The 17,555-nt window shown below is 47.7% G+C and overlaps 1 protein-coding gene across 1 annotated transcript in view; it reads left to right on the forward strand.

Annotated features, from left to right (window-relative positions):
* Nucleotides 1-17,555, forward strand: part of LOC139417002 (sialoadhesin-like) — a 58,049-nt gene that overhangs the window by 19,548 nt on the left and 20,946 nt on the right. Inside the window, exon 6 of the mRNA XM_071166234.1 lies at nt 5,189-5,191. Within this exon, the coding sequence (XP_071022335.1) occupies nt 5,189-5,191 (3 nt within the window). The remainder of the gene's footprint in view (nt 1-5,188; nt 5,192-17,555) is intronic.

A 17,555-nucleotide genomic window follows, 5' to 3' on the forward strand; every position in this document is an offset into this window, starting at 1 on the left:
TTATTATGGTACAGAGTCAATGTGGAGGCTATATACAGAGGGTACCGGTACAGAGTCAATGTGGAGGCTATATACAGGGGGTACCGGTACAGAGTCAATGTGGAGGCTAAATACAGGGGGTACCGGTACAATGTGGAGGCTATATACAGGGGGTATCGGTACAGAGTCAATAAGGAGGCTATATACAGGGGGTACCGGTACAGAGTCAATGTGGAGGCTATATACAGGGGGTACCGGTACAGAGTCAATGTGGAGGCTATATACAGGGGGTATCGGTACAGAGTCAATAAGGAGGCTATATACAGGGGGTACCGGTACAGAGTCAATGTGGAGGCTATATACAGGGGGTACCGGTTCAGAGTCAATGTGGAGGCTATATACAGAGGGTACTGGTACAGAGTCAATTTGGAGGCTATATACAGGTTATTACGGTACAGAGTCAATGTGGAGGCTATATACAGGGGGTACCAGTACAGAGTCAATGTGGAGGCTATATACAGGGGGTACCAGTACAGAGTCAATGTGGAGGATATATACAGGGGGTACCAGTACAGAGTCAATGTGGAGGCTATATACAGGTTATTATGGTACAGAGTCAATGTGGAGGCTATATACAAAGGGTACCGGTACAGAGTCAATGTGGAGGCTATATACAGGGGGTACCGGTACAGAGTCAATGTGGAGGCTAAATACAGTGGGTACCGGTACAGAGTCAATGTGGAGGCTATATACAAGGGGTATCGGTACAGAGTCAATGTGGAGGCTATATACAGGGGGTACCGGTACAGAGTCAATGTGGAGGCTATATACAGGGGGTACCGGTACAGAGTCAATGTGGAGGCTATATACAGGTTATTATGGTACAGAGTCAATGTGGAGGCTATATACAGGGGGTACCGGTACAGAGTCAATGTGGAGGCTATATACAGGGGGGTACCAGTACAGAGTCAATGTGGAGGCTATATACAGGGGGAACCGGTACAGAGTCATTGTGGAGGCTATATACAGGGGGTACCAGTACAGAGTCAATGTGGAGGCTATATACAGGGACTACCAGTACAGAGTCAATGTGGAGACTATATACAGGGGGTACCGGTACAGAGTCAATGTGGAGGCTATATACAGGTTATTATGGTACAGAGTCAATGTGGAGGCTATATACAGGGGTTACCGGTACAGAGTCATTGTGGAGGCTATATACAGGGGCGTACCAGTACAGAGTCAATGTGGATACTATAAACAGGGGGAACCAGTATAGAGTCAATGTGGAGGCTATATACAGGGGGCACCGGTACAGAGTCAATGTGGAGGCTATATACAGGGGGTACCGGTACAGAGTCAATGTGGAGGCTATATACAGGTTATTATGGTACAGAGTCAATGTGGAGGCTATATACAGGGGTTACCGGTACAGAGTCATTGTGGAGGCTATATACAGGGGCGTACCAGTACAGAGTCAATGTGGATACTATAAACAGGGGAAACCAGTATAGAGTCAATGTGGAGGCTATATACAGGGGGTACCGGTACAGAGTCAATGTGGAGGCTATATACAGGGGGTACCTGTACAGAGTCAATGTGGAGGCTATATACAGGGGGCACCGGTACAGAGTCAATGTGGAGGCTATATACAGGGGGTACCGGTACAGAGTCAATGTCAAGGCTATATACAGGGGGTACCGGTACAGAGTCAATGTGAAGGCTATATACAGGTTAATATGGTACAGAGTCAATGTGTAGGCTATATACAGGGGGTACCGGTACAGAGTCAATGTGGAGGCTATATACAGGTTAATATGTTACAGAGTCAATGTGGAGGCTATATACAGGGGTTACCGGTACAGAGTCAATGTGGAGACTATATACAGGGGGTACCGGTACAGAGTCAATGTGGAGGCTATATACAGGGGGTACCGGTACAGAGTCAATGTGGAGGCTATATACAGGGGTTACCGGTACAGAGTCATTGTGGAGGCTATATACAGGGGCGTACCAGTACAGAGTCAATGTGTAGGCTATATACAGGGGGTACCAGTACAGAGTCAATGTGGAGGCTATATACAGGGAGTACCAGAACAGAGTCAATGTGGAGACTATATACAGGGGGTACCGGTACAGAGTCAATGTGGAGGCTATATACAGGGTATTACGGTACAGAGTCAATGTGGAGGCTATATACAGAGGGTACCGGTACAGAGTCAATGTGGAGGCTATATACAGGGGGTACCGGTACAGAGTCAATGTGGAGGCTAAATACAGGGGGTACCGGTACAGAGTCAATGTGGAGGCTATATACAGGGGGTATCGGTACAGAGTCAATGTGGAGGCTATATACAGGGGGTACCGGTACAGAGTCAATGTGGAGGCTATATACAGGGGGTACCGGTACAGAGTCAATGTGGAGGCTATATACAGGTTATTATGGTACAGAGTCAATGTGGAGGCTATATACAGGGGGTACCGGTACAGAGTCAATGTGGAGGCTATATACAGGGGGGTACCAGTACAGAGTCAATGTGGAGGCTATATACAGGGGGAACCGGTACAGAGTCATTGTGGAGGCTATATACAGGGGGTACCAGTACAGAGTCAATGTGGAGGCTATATACAGGGACTACCAGTACAGAGTCAATGTGGAGACTATATACAGGGGGTTCCGGTACAGAGTCAATGTGGAGGCTATATACAGGTTATTATGGTACAGAGTCAATGTGGAGGCTATATACAGGGGTTACCGGTACAGAGTCATTGTGGAGGCTATATACAGGGGCGTACCAGTACAGAGTCAATGTGGATACTATAAACAGGGGGAACCAGTATAGAGTCAATGTGGAGGCTATATACAGGGGGTACCGGTACAGAGTCAATGTGGAGGCTATATACAGGGGGTACCTGTACAGAGTCAATGTGGAGGCTATATACAGGGGGCACCGGTACAGAGTCAATGTGGAGGCTATATACAGGGGGTACCGGTACAGAGTCAATGTGGAGGCTATATACAGGTTATTATGGTACAGAGTCAATGTGGAGGCTATATACAGGGGTTACCGGTACAGAGTCATTGTGGAGGCTATATACAGGGGCGTACCAGTACAGAGTCAATGTGGATACTATAAACAGGGGGAACCAGTATAGAGTCAATGTGGAGGCTATATACAGGGGGTACCGGTACAGAGTCAATGTGGAGGCTATATACAGGGGGTACCTGTACAGAGTCAATGTGGAGGCTATATACAGGGGGCACCGGTACAGAGTCAATGTGGAGGCTATATACAGGGGTACCGGTACAGAGTCAATGTCAAGGCTATATACAGGGGGTACCGGTACAGAGTCAATGTGAAGGCTATATACAGGTTAATATGGTACAGAGTCAATGTGTAGGCTATATACAGGGGGTACCGGTACAGAGTCAATGTGGAGGCTATATACAGGTTATTATGTTACAGAGTCAATGTGGAGGCTATATACAGGGGTTACCGGTACAGAGGCAATGTGGAGACTATATACAGGGGGTACCGGTACAGAGTCAATGTGGAGGCTATATACAGGGGGTACCGGTACAGAGTCAATGTGGAGGCTATATACAGGGGTTACCGGTACAGAGTCATTGTGGAGGCTATATACAGGGGCGTACCAGTACAGAGTCAATGTGGAGGCTATATACAGGGGGTACCAGTACAGAGTCAATGTGGAGGCTATATACAGGGAGTACCAGTACAGAGTCAATGTGGAGACTATATACAGGGGGTACCGGTACAGAGTCAATGTGGAGGCTATATACAGGATATTACGGTACAGAGTCAATGTGGAGGCTATATACAGAGGGTACCGGTACAGAGTCAATGTGGAGGCTATATACAGGGTATTACGGTACAGAGTCAATGTGGAGGCTATATACAGGGTATTACGGTACAGAGTCAATGTGGAGGCTATATACAGGGGGTACCAGTACAGAGTCAATGTGGAGGCTATATACAGAGGGTACCGGTACAGACTCAATGTGGAGGCTATATACAGGGGGTACCGGTACAGAGTCAATGTGGAGGCTATATACAGGGAGTACCAGTACAGAGTCAATGTGGAGACTATATACAGGGGGTACCAGTACAGAGTCAATGAGGAGGCTATATACAGGGTATTACGGTACAGAGTCAATGTGGAGGCTATATACAGGGGGTACCGGTACAGAGTCTATGTGGAGGCTATATACAGGGGGTATTGGTACAGAGTCAATAAGGAGGCTATATACAGGGGGTACCGGTACAGAGTCAATGTGGAGGCTATATACAGGGTGTACCGGTACAGAGTCATTGTGGAGGCTATATACAGGTTATTATGGTACAGAGTCAATGTGGAGGCTATATACAGGGGTTACCGGTACAGAGTCATTGTGGAGGCTATATACAGGGGCATACAAGTACAGAGTCAATGTGGATACTATAAACAGGGGGAACCAGTATAGAGTCAATGTGGAGGCTATATACAGGGGGTACCGGTACAGAGTCAATGTGAAGGCTATATACAGGTTAATATGGTACAGAGTCAATGTGGAGGCTATATACAGGGGGTACCTGTACAGAGTCAATGTGGAGGCTATATACAGGGGGCACCGGTACAGAGTCAATGTGGAGGCTATATACAGGGGGTACCGGTACAGAGTCAATGTCAAGGCTATATACAGGGGGTACCGGTACAGAGTCAATGTGGAGGCTATATACAGGGAGTACCAGTACAGAGTCAATGTGGAGGCTATATACAGGGAGTACCAGTACAGAGTCAATGTGGAGACTATATACAGGGGGTACCGGTACAGAGTCAATGTGGAGGCTATATACAGGGTATTACGGTACAGAGTCAATGTGGAGGCTATATACAGGGGGTACCGGTACAGAGTCTATGTGGAGGCTATATACAGGGTATTACGGTACAGAGTCAATGTGGAGGCTATATACAGGGGGTACCGGTACAGAGTCAATGTGGAGGCTATATACAGGGGGTACCGGTACAGAGTCAATGTGGAGGCTATATACAGGGGGTACCGGTACAGAGTCAATGTGGAGGCTATATACAGGGGGTACCGGTACAGAGTCAATGTGGAGGCAAAATACAGAGGGTATCGGTACAGAGTCAATAAGGAGGCTATATACAGGGGGTATCGGTACAGAGTCAATAAGGAGGCTATATACAGGGCGTACCGGTACAGAGTCAATGTGGAGGCTATATACAGGGGGTATCGGTACAGAGTCAATAAGGAGGCTATATACAGGGGGTACCGGTACAGAGTCAATGTGGAGGCTATATACAGGGGGTACCGGTACAGAGTCAATGTGGAGGCTATATACAGAGGGTACCGGTACAGAGTCAATGTGGAGGCTATATACAGGGGGTACCGGTACAGAGTCAATGTGGAGGCTATATACAGGGGGTACCGGTACAGAGTCAATGTGGAGGCTATATACAGAGGGTATCGGTACAGAGTCAATAAGGAGGCTATATACAGGGGGTATCGGTACAGAGTCAATAAGGAGGCTATATACAGGGGGTACCGGTACAGAGTCAATGTGGAGGCTATATACAGGGGGTATCGGTACAGAGTCAATAAGGAGGCTATATACAGGGGGTACCGGTACAGAGTCAGTGTGGAGGCTATATACAGGGGGTACCGGTACAGAGTCAATGTGGAGGCTATATACATGGGGTACCGGTACAGAGTCAATGTGGAGGCTATATACAGGGGTTACCGGTACAGAGTCATTGTGGAGGCTATATACAGGGGCGTACCAGTACAGAGTCAATGTGGAGGCTATATACAGGGGGTACCAGTACAGAGTCAATGTGGAGGCTATATACAGGGAGTACCAGTACAGAGTCAATGTGGAGACTATATACAGGGGGTACCGGTACAGAGTCAATGTGGAGGCTATATACAGGGTATTACGGTACAGAGTCAATGTGGAGGCTATATACAGGGGGTACCGGTACAGAGTCTATGTGGAGGCTATATACAGGGGGTATCGGTACAGAGTCAATAAGGAGGCTATATACAGGGGGTATCGGTACAGAGTCAATAAGGAGGCTATATACAGGGGGTACCGGTACAGAGTCAATGTGGAGGCTATATACAGGGTGTACCGGTACAGAGTCAATGTGGAGGCTATATACAGGGGCTACCGGTACAGAGTCATTGTGGAGGCTATATACAGGGGCGTACCAGTACAGAGTCAATGTAGATACTATAAACAGGGGGAACCAGTATAGAGTCAATGTGGAGGCTATATACAGGGGGTACCGGTATAGAGTCAATGTGAAGGCTATATACAGGTTAATATGGTACAGAGTCAATGTGGAGGCTATATACAGGGGGTACCGGTACAGAGTCAATGTGGAGGCTATATACAGGGGGTACCTGTACAGAGTCAATGTGGAGGCTATATACAGGGGGCACCGGTACAGAGTCAATGTGGAGGCTATATACAAGGGGTACCGGTACAGAGTCAATGTGTAGGCTATATACAGGGGGTACCGGTACAGAGTCAATGTGGAGGCTATATACAGGTTATTATGGTACAGAGTCAATGTGGAGGCTATACACAGGGGGTACCGGTACAGAGTCAATGTCAAGGCTATATACAGGGGGTACCGGTACAGAGTCAATGTGAAGGCTATATACAGGTTTATATGGTACAGAGTCAATGTGTAGGCTATATACAGGGGTTACCGGTACAGATTCATTGTGGAGGCTATATACAGGGGGTACCAGTACAGAGTCAATGTGGAGGCTATATACAGGGGGGTACCAGTACAGAGTCAATGTGGAGGCTATATACAGGGGGGTACCAGTACAGAGTCAATGTGGAGGCTATATACAGGAGGTATCGGTACAGAGTCAATGTGGAGTCTATATACAGGGTATTACGGTACAGAGTCAATGTGGAGGCTATATACAGGTTATTATGGTACAGAGTCAATGTGGAGGCTATATACAGAGGGTACCGGTACAGAGTCAATGTGGAGGCTATATACAGGGGGTACCGGTACAGAGTCAATGTGGAGGCTAAATACAGGGGGTACCGGTACAGAGTCAATGTGGAGGCTATATACAGGGGGTATCGGTACAGAGTCAATAAGGAGGCTATATACAGGGGGTACCGGTACAGAGTCAATGTGGAGGCTATATACCGGGGGTTACCGGTACAGAGTCAATGTGGAGGCTATATACAGGGGGTACCGGTACAGATTCATTGTGGAGGCTATATACAGGGGCGTACCAGTACAGAGTCAATGTGGAGGCTATATACAGGGGGTACCAGTACAGAGTCAATGTGGAGGTAATATACAGGGAGTACCAGTACAGAGTCAATGTGGAGACTATATACAGGGGGTACCGGTACAGAGTCAATGTGGAGGCTATATACAGGGTATTACGGTACAGAGTCAATGTGGAGGCTATATACAGGGGGTACCGGTACAGAGTCAATGTGGAGGCTATATACAGGGGGTACCAGTACAGAGTCAATGTGGAGGCTATATACAGGGGGGTACCAGTACAGAGTCAATGTGGAGGCTATATACAGGGGGGTACCAGTACAGAGTCAATGTGGAGGCTATATACAGGAGGTATCGGTACAGAGTCAATGTGGAGTCTATATACAGGGTATTACGGTACAGAGTCAATGTGGAGGCTATATACAGGTTATTATGGTACAGAGTCAATGTGGAGGCTATATACAGAGGGTACCGGTACAGAGTCAATGTGGAGGCTATATACAGGGGGTACCGGTACAGAGTCAATGTGGAGGCTAAATACAGGGGGTACCGGTACAGAGTCAATGTGGAGGCTATATACAGGGGGTATCGGTACAGAGTCAATAAGAAGGCTATATACAGGGGGTACCGGTACAGAGTCAATGTGGAGGCTATATACAGGGGGTACCGGTACAGAGTCAATGTGGAGGCTATATACAGGGGGTACCGGTACAGATTCATTGTGGAGGCTATATACAGGGGCGTACCAGTACAGAGTCAATGTGGAGGCTATATACAGGGGGTACCAGTACAGAGTCAATGTGGAGGTAATATACAGGGAGTACCAGTACAGAGTCAATGTGGAGACTATATACAGGGGGTACCGGTACAGAGTCAATGTGGAGGCTATATACAGGGTATTACGGTACAGAGTCAATGTGGAGGCTATATACAGGGGGTACCGGTACAGAGTCAATGTGGAGGCTATATACAGGGGGTACCAGTACAGAGTCAATGTGGAGGCTATATACAGGGGGGTACCAGTACAGAGTCAATGTGGAGGCTATATACAGGGGGGTACCAGTACAGAGTCAATGAGGAGGCTATATACAGGGTATTACGGTACAGAGTCAATGTGGAGGCTATATACAGGGGGTACCGGTACAGAGTCTATGTGGAGGCTATATACAGGGGGTATTGGTACAGAGTCAATAAGGAGGCTATATACAGGGGGTACCGGTACAGAGTCAATGTGGAGGCTATATACAGGGTGTACCGGTACAGAGTCAATGTGGAGGCTATATACAGGTTATTATGATACAGAGTCAATGTGGAGGCTATATACAGGGGTTACCGGTACAGAGTCATTGTGGAGGCTATATACAGGGGCATACAAGTACAGAGTCAATGTGGATACTATAAACAGGGGGAACCAGTATAGAGTCAATGTGGAGGCTATATACAGGGGGTACCGGTACAGAGTCAATGTGAAGGCTATATACAGGTTAATATGGTACAGAGTCAATGTGGAGGCTATATACAGGGGGTACCGGTACAGAGTCAATGTGGAGGCTATATACAGGGGGTACCTGTACAGAGTCAATGTGGAGGCTATATACAGGGGGCACCGGTACAGAGTCAATGTGGAGGCTATATACAGGGGGTACCGGTACAGAGTCAATGTCAAGGCTATATACAGGGGGTACCGGTACAGAGTCAATGTGGAGGCTATATACAGGGGGTACCGGTACAGAGTCTATGTGGAGGCTATATACAGGGGGTATTGGTACAGAGTCAATAAGGAGGCTATATACAGGGGGTACCGGTACAGAGTCATTGTGGAGGCTATATACAGGGGCATACAAGTACAGAGTCAATGTGGATACTATAAACAGGGGGAACCAGTATAGAGTCAATGTGGAGGCTATATACAGGGGGTACCGGTACAGAGTCAATGTGAAGGCTATATACAGGTTAATATGGTACAGAGTCAATGTGGAGGCTATATACAGGGGGTACCGGTACAGAGTCAATGTGGAGGCTATATACAGGGGGTACCTGTACAGAGTCAATGTGGAGGCTATATACAGGGGGCACCGGTACAGAGTCAATGTGGAGGCTATATACAGGGGGTACCGGTACAGAGTCAATGTCAAGGCTATATACAGGGGGTACCGGTACAGAGTCAATGTGGAGGCTATATACAGGGAGTACCAGTACAGAGTCAATGTGGAGGCTATATACAGGGAGTACCAGTACAGAGTCAATGTGGAGACTATATACAGGGGGTACCGGTACAGAGTCAATGTGGAGGCTATATACAGGGTATTACGGTACAGAGTCAATGTGGAGGCTATATACAGGGGGTACCGGTACAGAGTCTATGTGGAGGCTATATACAGGGTATTACGGTACAGAGTCAATGTGGAGGCTATATACAGGGGTACCGGTACAGAGTCAATGTGGAGGCTATATACAGGGGGTACCGGTACAGAGTCAATGTGGAGGCTATATACAGGGGGTACCGGTACAGAGTCAATGTGGAGGCTATATACAGGGGGTACCGGTACAGAGTCAATGTGGAGGCTATATACAGAGGGTATCGGTACAGAGTCAATAAGGAGGCTATATACAGGGGGTATCGGTACAGAGTCAATAAGGAGGCTATATACAGGGCGTACCGGTACAGAGTCAATGTGGAGGCTATATACAGGGGGTATCGGTACAGAGTCAATAAGGAGGCTATATACAGGGGGTACCGGTACAGAGTCAATGTGGAGGCTATATACAGGGGGTACCGGTACAGAGTCAATGTGGAGGCTATATACAGAGGGTACCGGTACAGAGTCAATGTGGAGGCTATATACAGGGGGTACCGGTACAGAGTCAATGTGGAGGCTATATACAGGGGGTACCGGTACAGAGTCAATGTGGAGGCTATATACAGAGGGTATCGGTACAGAGTCAATAAGGAGGCTATATACAGGGGGTATCGGTACAGAGTCAATGTGGAGGCTAAATACAGGGGGCATCGGTACAGAGTCAATGTGGAGGCTATATACAGGGGGTACCGGTACAGAGTCAATGTGGAGGCTATATACAGGGGGTACCGGTACAGAGTCAATGTGGAGGCTATATACAGAGGGTATCGGTACAGAGTCAATAAGGAGGCTATATACAGGGGGTACCGGTACAGAGTCAATGTGGAGGCTATATACAGGGGGCATCGGTACAGAGTCAATAAGGAGGCTATATACAGGGGGTACCGGTACAGAGTCAGTGTGGAGGCTATATACAGGGGGTACCGGTACAGAGTCAATGTGGAGGCTATATACAGGGGGTACCGGTACAGAGTCAATGTGGAGGCTATATACAGGGGTTACCGGTACAGAGTCATTGTGGAGGCTATATACAGGGGCGTACCAGTACAGAGTCAATGTGGAGGCTATATACAGGGGGTACCAGTACAGAGTCAATGTGGAGGCTATATACAGGGAGTACCAGTACAGAGTCAATGTGGAGACTATATACAGGGGGTACCGGTACAGAGTCAATGTGGAGGCTATATACAGGGTATTACGGTACAGAGTCAATGTGGAGGCTATATACAGGGGGTACCGGTACAGAGTCTATGTGGAGGCTATATACAGGGGGTATCGGTACAGAGTCAATAAGGAGGCTATATACAGGGGGTATCGGTACAGAGTCAATAAGGAGGCTATATACATGGGGTACCGGTACAGAGTCAATGTGGAGGCTATATACAGGGTGTACCGGTACAGAGTCAATGTGGAGGCTATATACAGGGGTTACCGGTACAGAGTCATTGTGGAGGCTATATACAGGGGCGTACCAGTACAGAGTCAATGTAGATACTATAAACAGGGGGAACCAGTATAGAGTCAATGTGGAGGCTATATACAGGGGGTACCGGTATAGAGTCAATGTGAAGGCTATATACAGGTTAATATGGTACAGAGTCAATGTGGAGGCTATATACAGGGGGTACCGGTACAGAGTCAATGTGGAGGCTATATACAGGGGGTACCTGTACAGAGTCAATGTGGAGGCTATATACAGGGGGCACCGGTACAGAGTCAATGTGGAGGCTATATACAGGGGGTACCGGTACAGAGTCAATGTGTAGGCTATATAAAGGGGGTACCGGTACAGAGTCAATGTGGAGGCTATATACAGGTTATTATGGTACAGAGTCAATGTGGAGGCTATACACAGGGGGTACCGGTACAGAGTCAATGTCAAGGCTATATACAGGGGGTACCGGTACAGAGTCAATGTGAAGGCTATATACAGGTTAATATGGTACAGAGTCAATGTGTAGGCTATATACAGGGGTTACCGGTACAGATTCATTGTGGAGGCTATATACAGGGGCGTACCAGTACAGAGTCAATGTGGAGGCTATATACAGGGGGTACCAGTACAGAGTCAATGTGGAGGTAATATACAGGGAGTACCAGTACAGAGTCAATGTGGAGACTATATACAGGGGGTACCGGTACAGAGTCAATGTGGAGGCTATATACAGGGTATTACGGTACAGAGTCAATGTGGAGGCTATATACAGGGGGTACCGGTACAGAGTCAATGTGGAGGCTATATACAGGGGGTACCGGTACGGAGTCAATGTGGAGGCTATATACAGGTTATTATGGTACAGAGTCAATGTGGAGGCTATATACAGGGGGTACCGGTACAGAGTCAATGTGGAGGCTATATACAGGGGGTACCAGTACAGAGTCAATGTGGAGGCTATATACAGGGGGGTACCAGTACAGAGTCAATGTGGAGGCTATATACAGGGGGGTACCAGTACAGAGTCAATGTGGAGGCTATATACAGGAGGTATCGGTACAGAGTCAATGTGGAGTCTATATACAGGGTATTACGGTACAGAGTCAATGTGGAGGCTATATACAGGTTATTATGGTACAGAGTCAATGTGGAGGCTATATACAGAGGGTACCGGTACAGAGTCAATGTGGAGGCTATATACAGGGGGTACCGGTACAGAGTCAATGTGGAGGCTATATACAGGGGGTACCGGTACAGAGTCAATGTGGAGGCTATATACAGGGGGTACCGGTACAGAGTCAATGTGGAGGCTATATACAGGGGGTACCGGTACAGATTCATTGTGGAGGCTATATACAGGGGCGTACCAGTACAGAGTCAATGTGGAGGCTATATACAGGGGGTACCAGTACAGAGTCAATGTGGAGGTAATATACAGGGAGTACCAGTACAGAGTCAATGTGGAGACTATATACAGGGGGTACCGGTACAGAGTCAATGTGGAGGCTATATACAGGGTATTACGGTACAGAGTCAATGTGGAGGCTATATACAGGGGGTACCGGTACAGAGTCAATGTGGAGGCTATATACAGGGGGTACCAGTACAGAGTCAATGTGGAGGCTATATACAGGGGGGTACCAGTACAGAGTCAATGTGGAGGCTATATACAGGGGGGTACCAGTACAGAGTCAATGTGGAGGCTATATACAGGGTATTACGGTACAGAGTCAATGTGGAGGCTATATACAGGGGGTACCGGTACAGAGTCAATGTGGAGGCTATATACAGGGGGTACCGGTACGGAGTCAATGTGGAGGCTATATACAGGTTATTATGGTACAGAGTCAATGTGGAGGCTATATACAGGGGGTACCGGTACAGAGTCAATGTGGAGGCTATATACAGGGGGTACCAGTACAGAGTCAATGTGGAGGCTATATACAGGGGGGTACCAGTACAGAGTCAATGTGGAGGCTATATACAGGGGGGTACCAGTACAGAGTCAATGTGGAGGCTATATACAGGAGGTATCGGTACAGAGTCAATGTGGAGTCTATATACAGGGTATTACGGTACAGAGTCAATGTGGAGGCTATATACAGAGGGTACCGGTACAGAGTCAATGTGGAGGCTATATACAGGGGGTACCGGTACAGAGTCAATGTGGAGGCTAAATACAGGGGGTACCGGTACAGAGTCAATGTGGAGGCTATATACAGGGGGTATCGGTACAGAGTCAATAAGGAGGCTATATACAGGGGGTACCGGTACAGAGTCAATGTGGAGGCTATATACAGGGGGTACCGGTACAGAGTCAATGTGGAGGCTATATACAGGGGGTACCGGTACAGATTCATTGTGGAGGCTATATACAGGGGCGTACCAGAACAGAGTCAATGTGGAGGCTATATACAGGGGGTACCAGTACAGAGTCAATGTGGAGGTAATATACAGGGAGTACCAGTACAGAGTCAATGTGGAGACTATATACAGGGGGTACCGGTACAGAGTCAATGTGGAGGCTATATACAGGGTATTACGGTACAGAGTCAATGTGGAGGCTATATACAGGGGGTACCGGTACAGAGTCAATGTGGAGGCTATATACAGGGGGTACCAGTACAGAGTCAATGTGGAGGCTATATACAGGGGGGTACCAGTACAGAGTCAATGTGGAGGCTATATACAGGGGGGTACCAGTACAGAGTCAATGTGGAGGCTATATACAGGAGGTATCGGTACAGAGTCAATGTGGAGTCTATATACAGGGTATTACGGTACAGAGTCAATGTGGAGGCTATATACAGGTTATTATGGTACAGAGTCAATGTGGAGGCTATATACAGAGGGTACCGGTACAGAGTCAATGTGGAGGCTAAATACAGGGGGTACCGGTACAGAGTCAATGTGGAGGCTATATACAGGGGGTATCGGTACAGAGTCAATAAGGAGGCTATATACAGGGGGTACCGGTACAGAGTCAATGTGGAGGCTATATACAGGGGTTACCGGTACAGAGTCATTGTGGAGGCTATATACAGGGGCGTACCAGTACAGAGTCAATGTGGAGGCTATATACAGGGGGTACCAGTAAAGAGTCAATGTGGAGGCTATATACAGGGAGTACCGGTACAGAGTCAATGTGGAGGCTATATACAGGGTATTACGGTACAGAGTCAATGTGGAGGCTATATACAGGGGGTACCGGTACAGAGTCTATGTGGAGGCTATATACAGGTTATTATGGTACAGAGTCAATGTGTAGACTATATACAGGGGGTACCGGTACAGAGTCAATGTGGAGGCTATATACAGGGGGTACCGGTACAGAGTCAATGTGGAGGCTATATACAGGGGGTACCGATACAGAGTCAATGTGGAGGCTATATACAGGGGGTACCGGTACGGAGTCAATGTGGAGGCTATATACAGGTTATTATGGTACAGAGTCAATGTGAAGGCTATATACAGGTTAATATGGTACAGAGTCAATGTGTAGGCTATATACAGGGGTTACCGGTACAGATTCATTGTGGAGGCTATATACAGGGGCGTACCAGTACAGAGTCAATGTGGAGGCTATATACAGGGGGTACCAGTACAGAGTCAATGTGGAGGTAATATACAGGGAGTACCAGTACAGAGTCAATGTGGAGACTATATACAGGGGGTACCGGTACAGAGTCAATGTGGAGGCTATATACAGGGGGTACCGGTACGGAGTCAATGTGGAGGCTATATACAGGGGGTACCGGTACAGAGTCAATGTGGAGGCTATATACAGGGGGTACCGGTACGGAGTCAATGTGGAGGCTATATACAGGTTATTATGGTACAGAGTCAATGTGAAGGCTATATACAGGTTAATATGGTACAGAGTCAATGTGTAGGCTATATACAGGGGTTACCGGTACAGATTCATTGTGGAGGCTATATACAGGGGCGTACCAGTACAGAGTCAATGTGGAGGCTATATACAGGGGGTACCAGTACAGAGTCAATGTGGAGGTAATATACAGGGAGTACCAGTACAGAGTCAATGTGGAGACTATATACAGGGGGTACCGGTACAGAGTCAATGTGGAGGCTATATACAGGGGGTACCGGTACGGAGTCAATGTGGAGGCTATATACAGGGGGTACCGGTACAGAGTCAATGTGGAGGCTATATACAGGGGGTACCGGTACGGAGTCAATGTGGAGGCTATATACAGGGGGTACCAGTACAGAGTCAATGTGGAGGCTATATACAGGGGGGTACCAGTACAGAGTCAATGTGGAGGCTATATACAGGGGGGTACCAGTACAGAGTCAATGTGGAGGTAATATACAGGGAGTACCAGTACAGAGTCAATGTGGAGACTATATACAGGGGGTACCGGTACAGAGTCAATGTGGAGGCTATATACAGGGGGTACCGGTACGGAGTCAATGTGGAGGCTATATACAGGGGGTACCGGTACAGAGTCAATGTGGAGGCTATATACAGGGGGTACCGGTACGGAGTCAATGTGGAGGCTATATACAGGTTATTATGGTACAGAGTCAATGTGGAGGCTATATACAGGGGGTACCGGTACAGAGTCAATGTGGAGGCTATATACAGGGGGTACCAGTACAGAGTCAATGTGGAGGCTATATACAGGGGGGTACCAGTACAGAGTCAATGTGGAGGCTATATACAGGGGGGTACCAGTACAGAGTCAATGTGGAGGCTATATACAGGAGGTATCGGTACAGAGTCAATGTGGAGTCTATATACAGGGTATTACGGTACAGAGTCAATGTGGAGGCTATATACAGGTTATTATGGTACAGAGTCAATGTGGAGGCTATATACAGAGGGTACCGGTACAGAGTCAATGTGGAGGCTATATACAGGGGGTACCGGTACAGAGTCAATGTGGAGGCTAAATACAGGGGGTACCGGTACAGAGTGAATGTGGAGGCTATATACAGGGGGTATCGGTACAGAGTCAATAAGGAGGCTATATACAGGGGGTACCGGTACAGAGTCAATGTGGAGGCTATATACAGGGGGTACCGGTACAGAGTCAATGTGGAGGCTATATACAGGGGGTACCGGTACAGAGTCAATGTGGAGGCTATATACAGGGGGTACCGGTACGGAGTCAATGTGGAGGCTATATACAGGTTATTATGGTACAGAGTCAATGTGGAGGCTATATACAGGGGGTACCGGTACAGAGTCAATGTGGAGGCTATATACAGGGGGTACCAGTACAGAGTCAATGTGGAGGCTATATACAGGGGGTACCAGTACAGAGTCAATGTGGAGGTAATATACAGGGAGTACCAGTACAGAGTCAATGTGGAGACTATATACAGGGGGTACCGGTACAGAGTCAATTTGGAGGCTATATACAGGGTATTACGGTACAGAGTCAATGTGGAGGCTATATACAGGGGGTACCGGTACAGAGTCAATGTGGAGGCTATATACAGGGGGTACCAGTACAGAGTCAATGTGGAGGCTATATACAGAGGGGTACCAGTACAGAGTCAATGTGGAGGCTATATACAGGGGGGTACCAGTACAGAGTCAATGTGGAGGCTATATACAGGAGGTATCGGTACAGAGTCAATGTGGAGTCTATATACAGGGTATTACGGTACAGAGTCAATGTGGAGGCTATATACAGGTTATTATGGTACAGAGTCAATGTGGAGGCTATATACAGAGGGTACCGGTACAGAGTCAATGTGGAGGCTATATACAGGGGGTACCGGTACAGAGTCAATGTGGAGGCTAAATACAGGGGGTACCGGTACAGAGTCAATGTGGAGGCTATATACAGGGGGTACCGGTACAGATTCATTGTGGAGGCTATATACAGGGGCGTACCAGTACAGAGTCAATGTGGAGGCTATATACAGGGGGTACCAGTACAGAGTCAATGTGGAGGTAATATACAGGGAGTACCAGTACAGAGTCAATGTGGAGACTATATACAGGGGGTACCGGTACAGAGTCAATTTGGAGGCTATATACAGGGTATTACGGTACAGAGTCAATGTGGAGGCTATATACAGGGGGTACCGGTACAGAGTCAATGTGGAGGCTATATACAGGGGGTACCAGTACAGAGTCAATGTGGAGGCTATATACAGGGGGGTACCAGTACAGAGTCAATGTGGAGGCTATATACAGGGGGGTACCAGTACAGAGTCAATGTGGAGGCTATATACAGGAGGTATCGGTACAGAGTCAATGTGGAGTCTATATACAGGGTATTACGGTACAGAGTCAATGTGGAGGCTATATACAGGTTATTATGGTACAGAGTCAATGTGGAGGCTATATACAGAGGGTACCGGTACAGAGTCAATGTGGAGGCTATATACAGGGGGTACCGGTACAGAGTCAATGTGGAGGCTAAATACAGGGGGTACCGGTACAGAGTCAATGTGGAGGCTATATACAGGGGGTATCGGTACAGAGTCAATAAGGAGGCTATATACAGGGGGTA

Source organism: Oncorhynchus clarkii, chromosome 9 (assembly GCF_045791955.1).
Source record: "Oncorhynchus clarkii lewisi isolate Uvic-CL-2024 chromosome 9, UVic_Ocla_1.0, whole genome shotgun sequence".
Classification (NCBI taxonomy): Eukaryota; Metazoa; Chordata; class Actinopteri; order Salmoniformes; family Salmonidae; genus Oncorhynchus; species Oncorhynchus clarkii.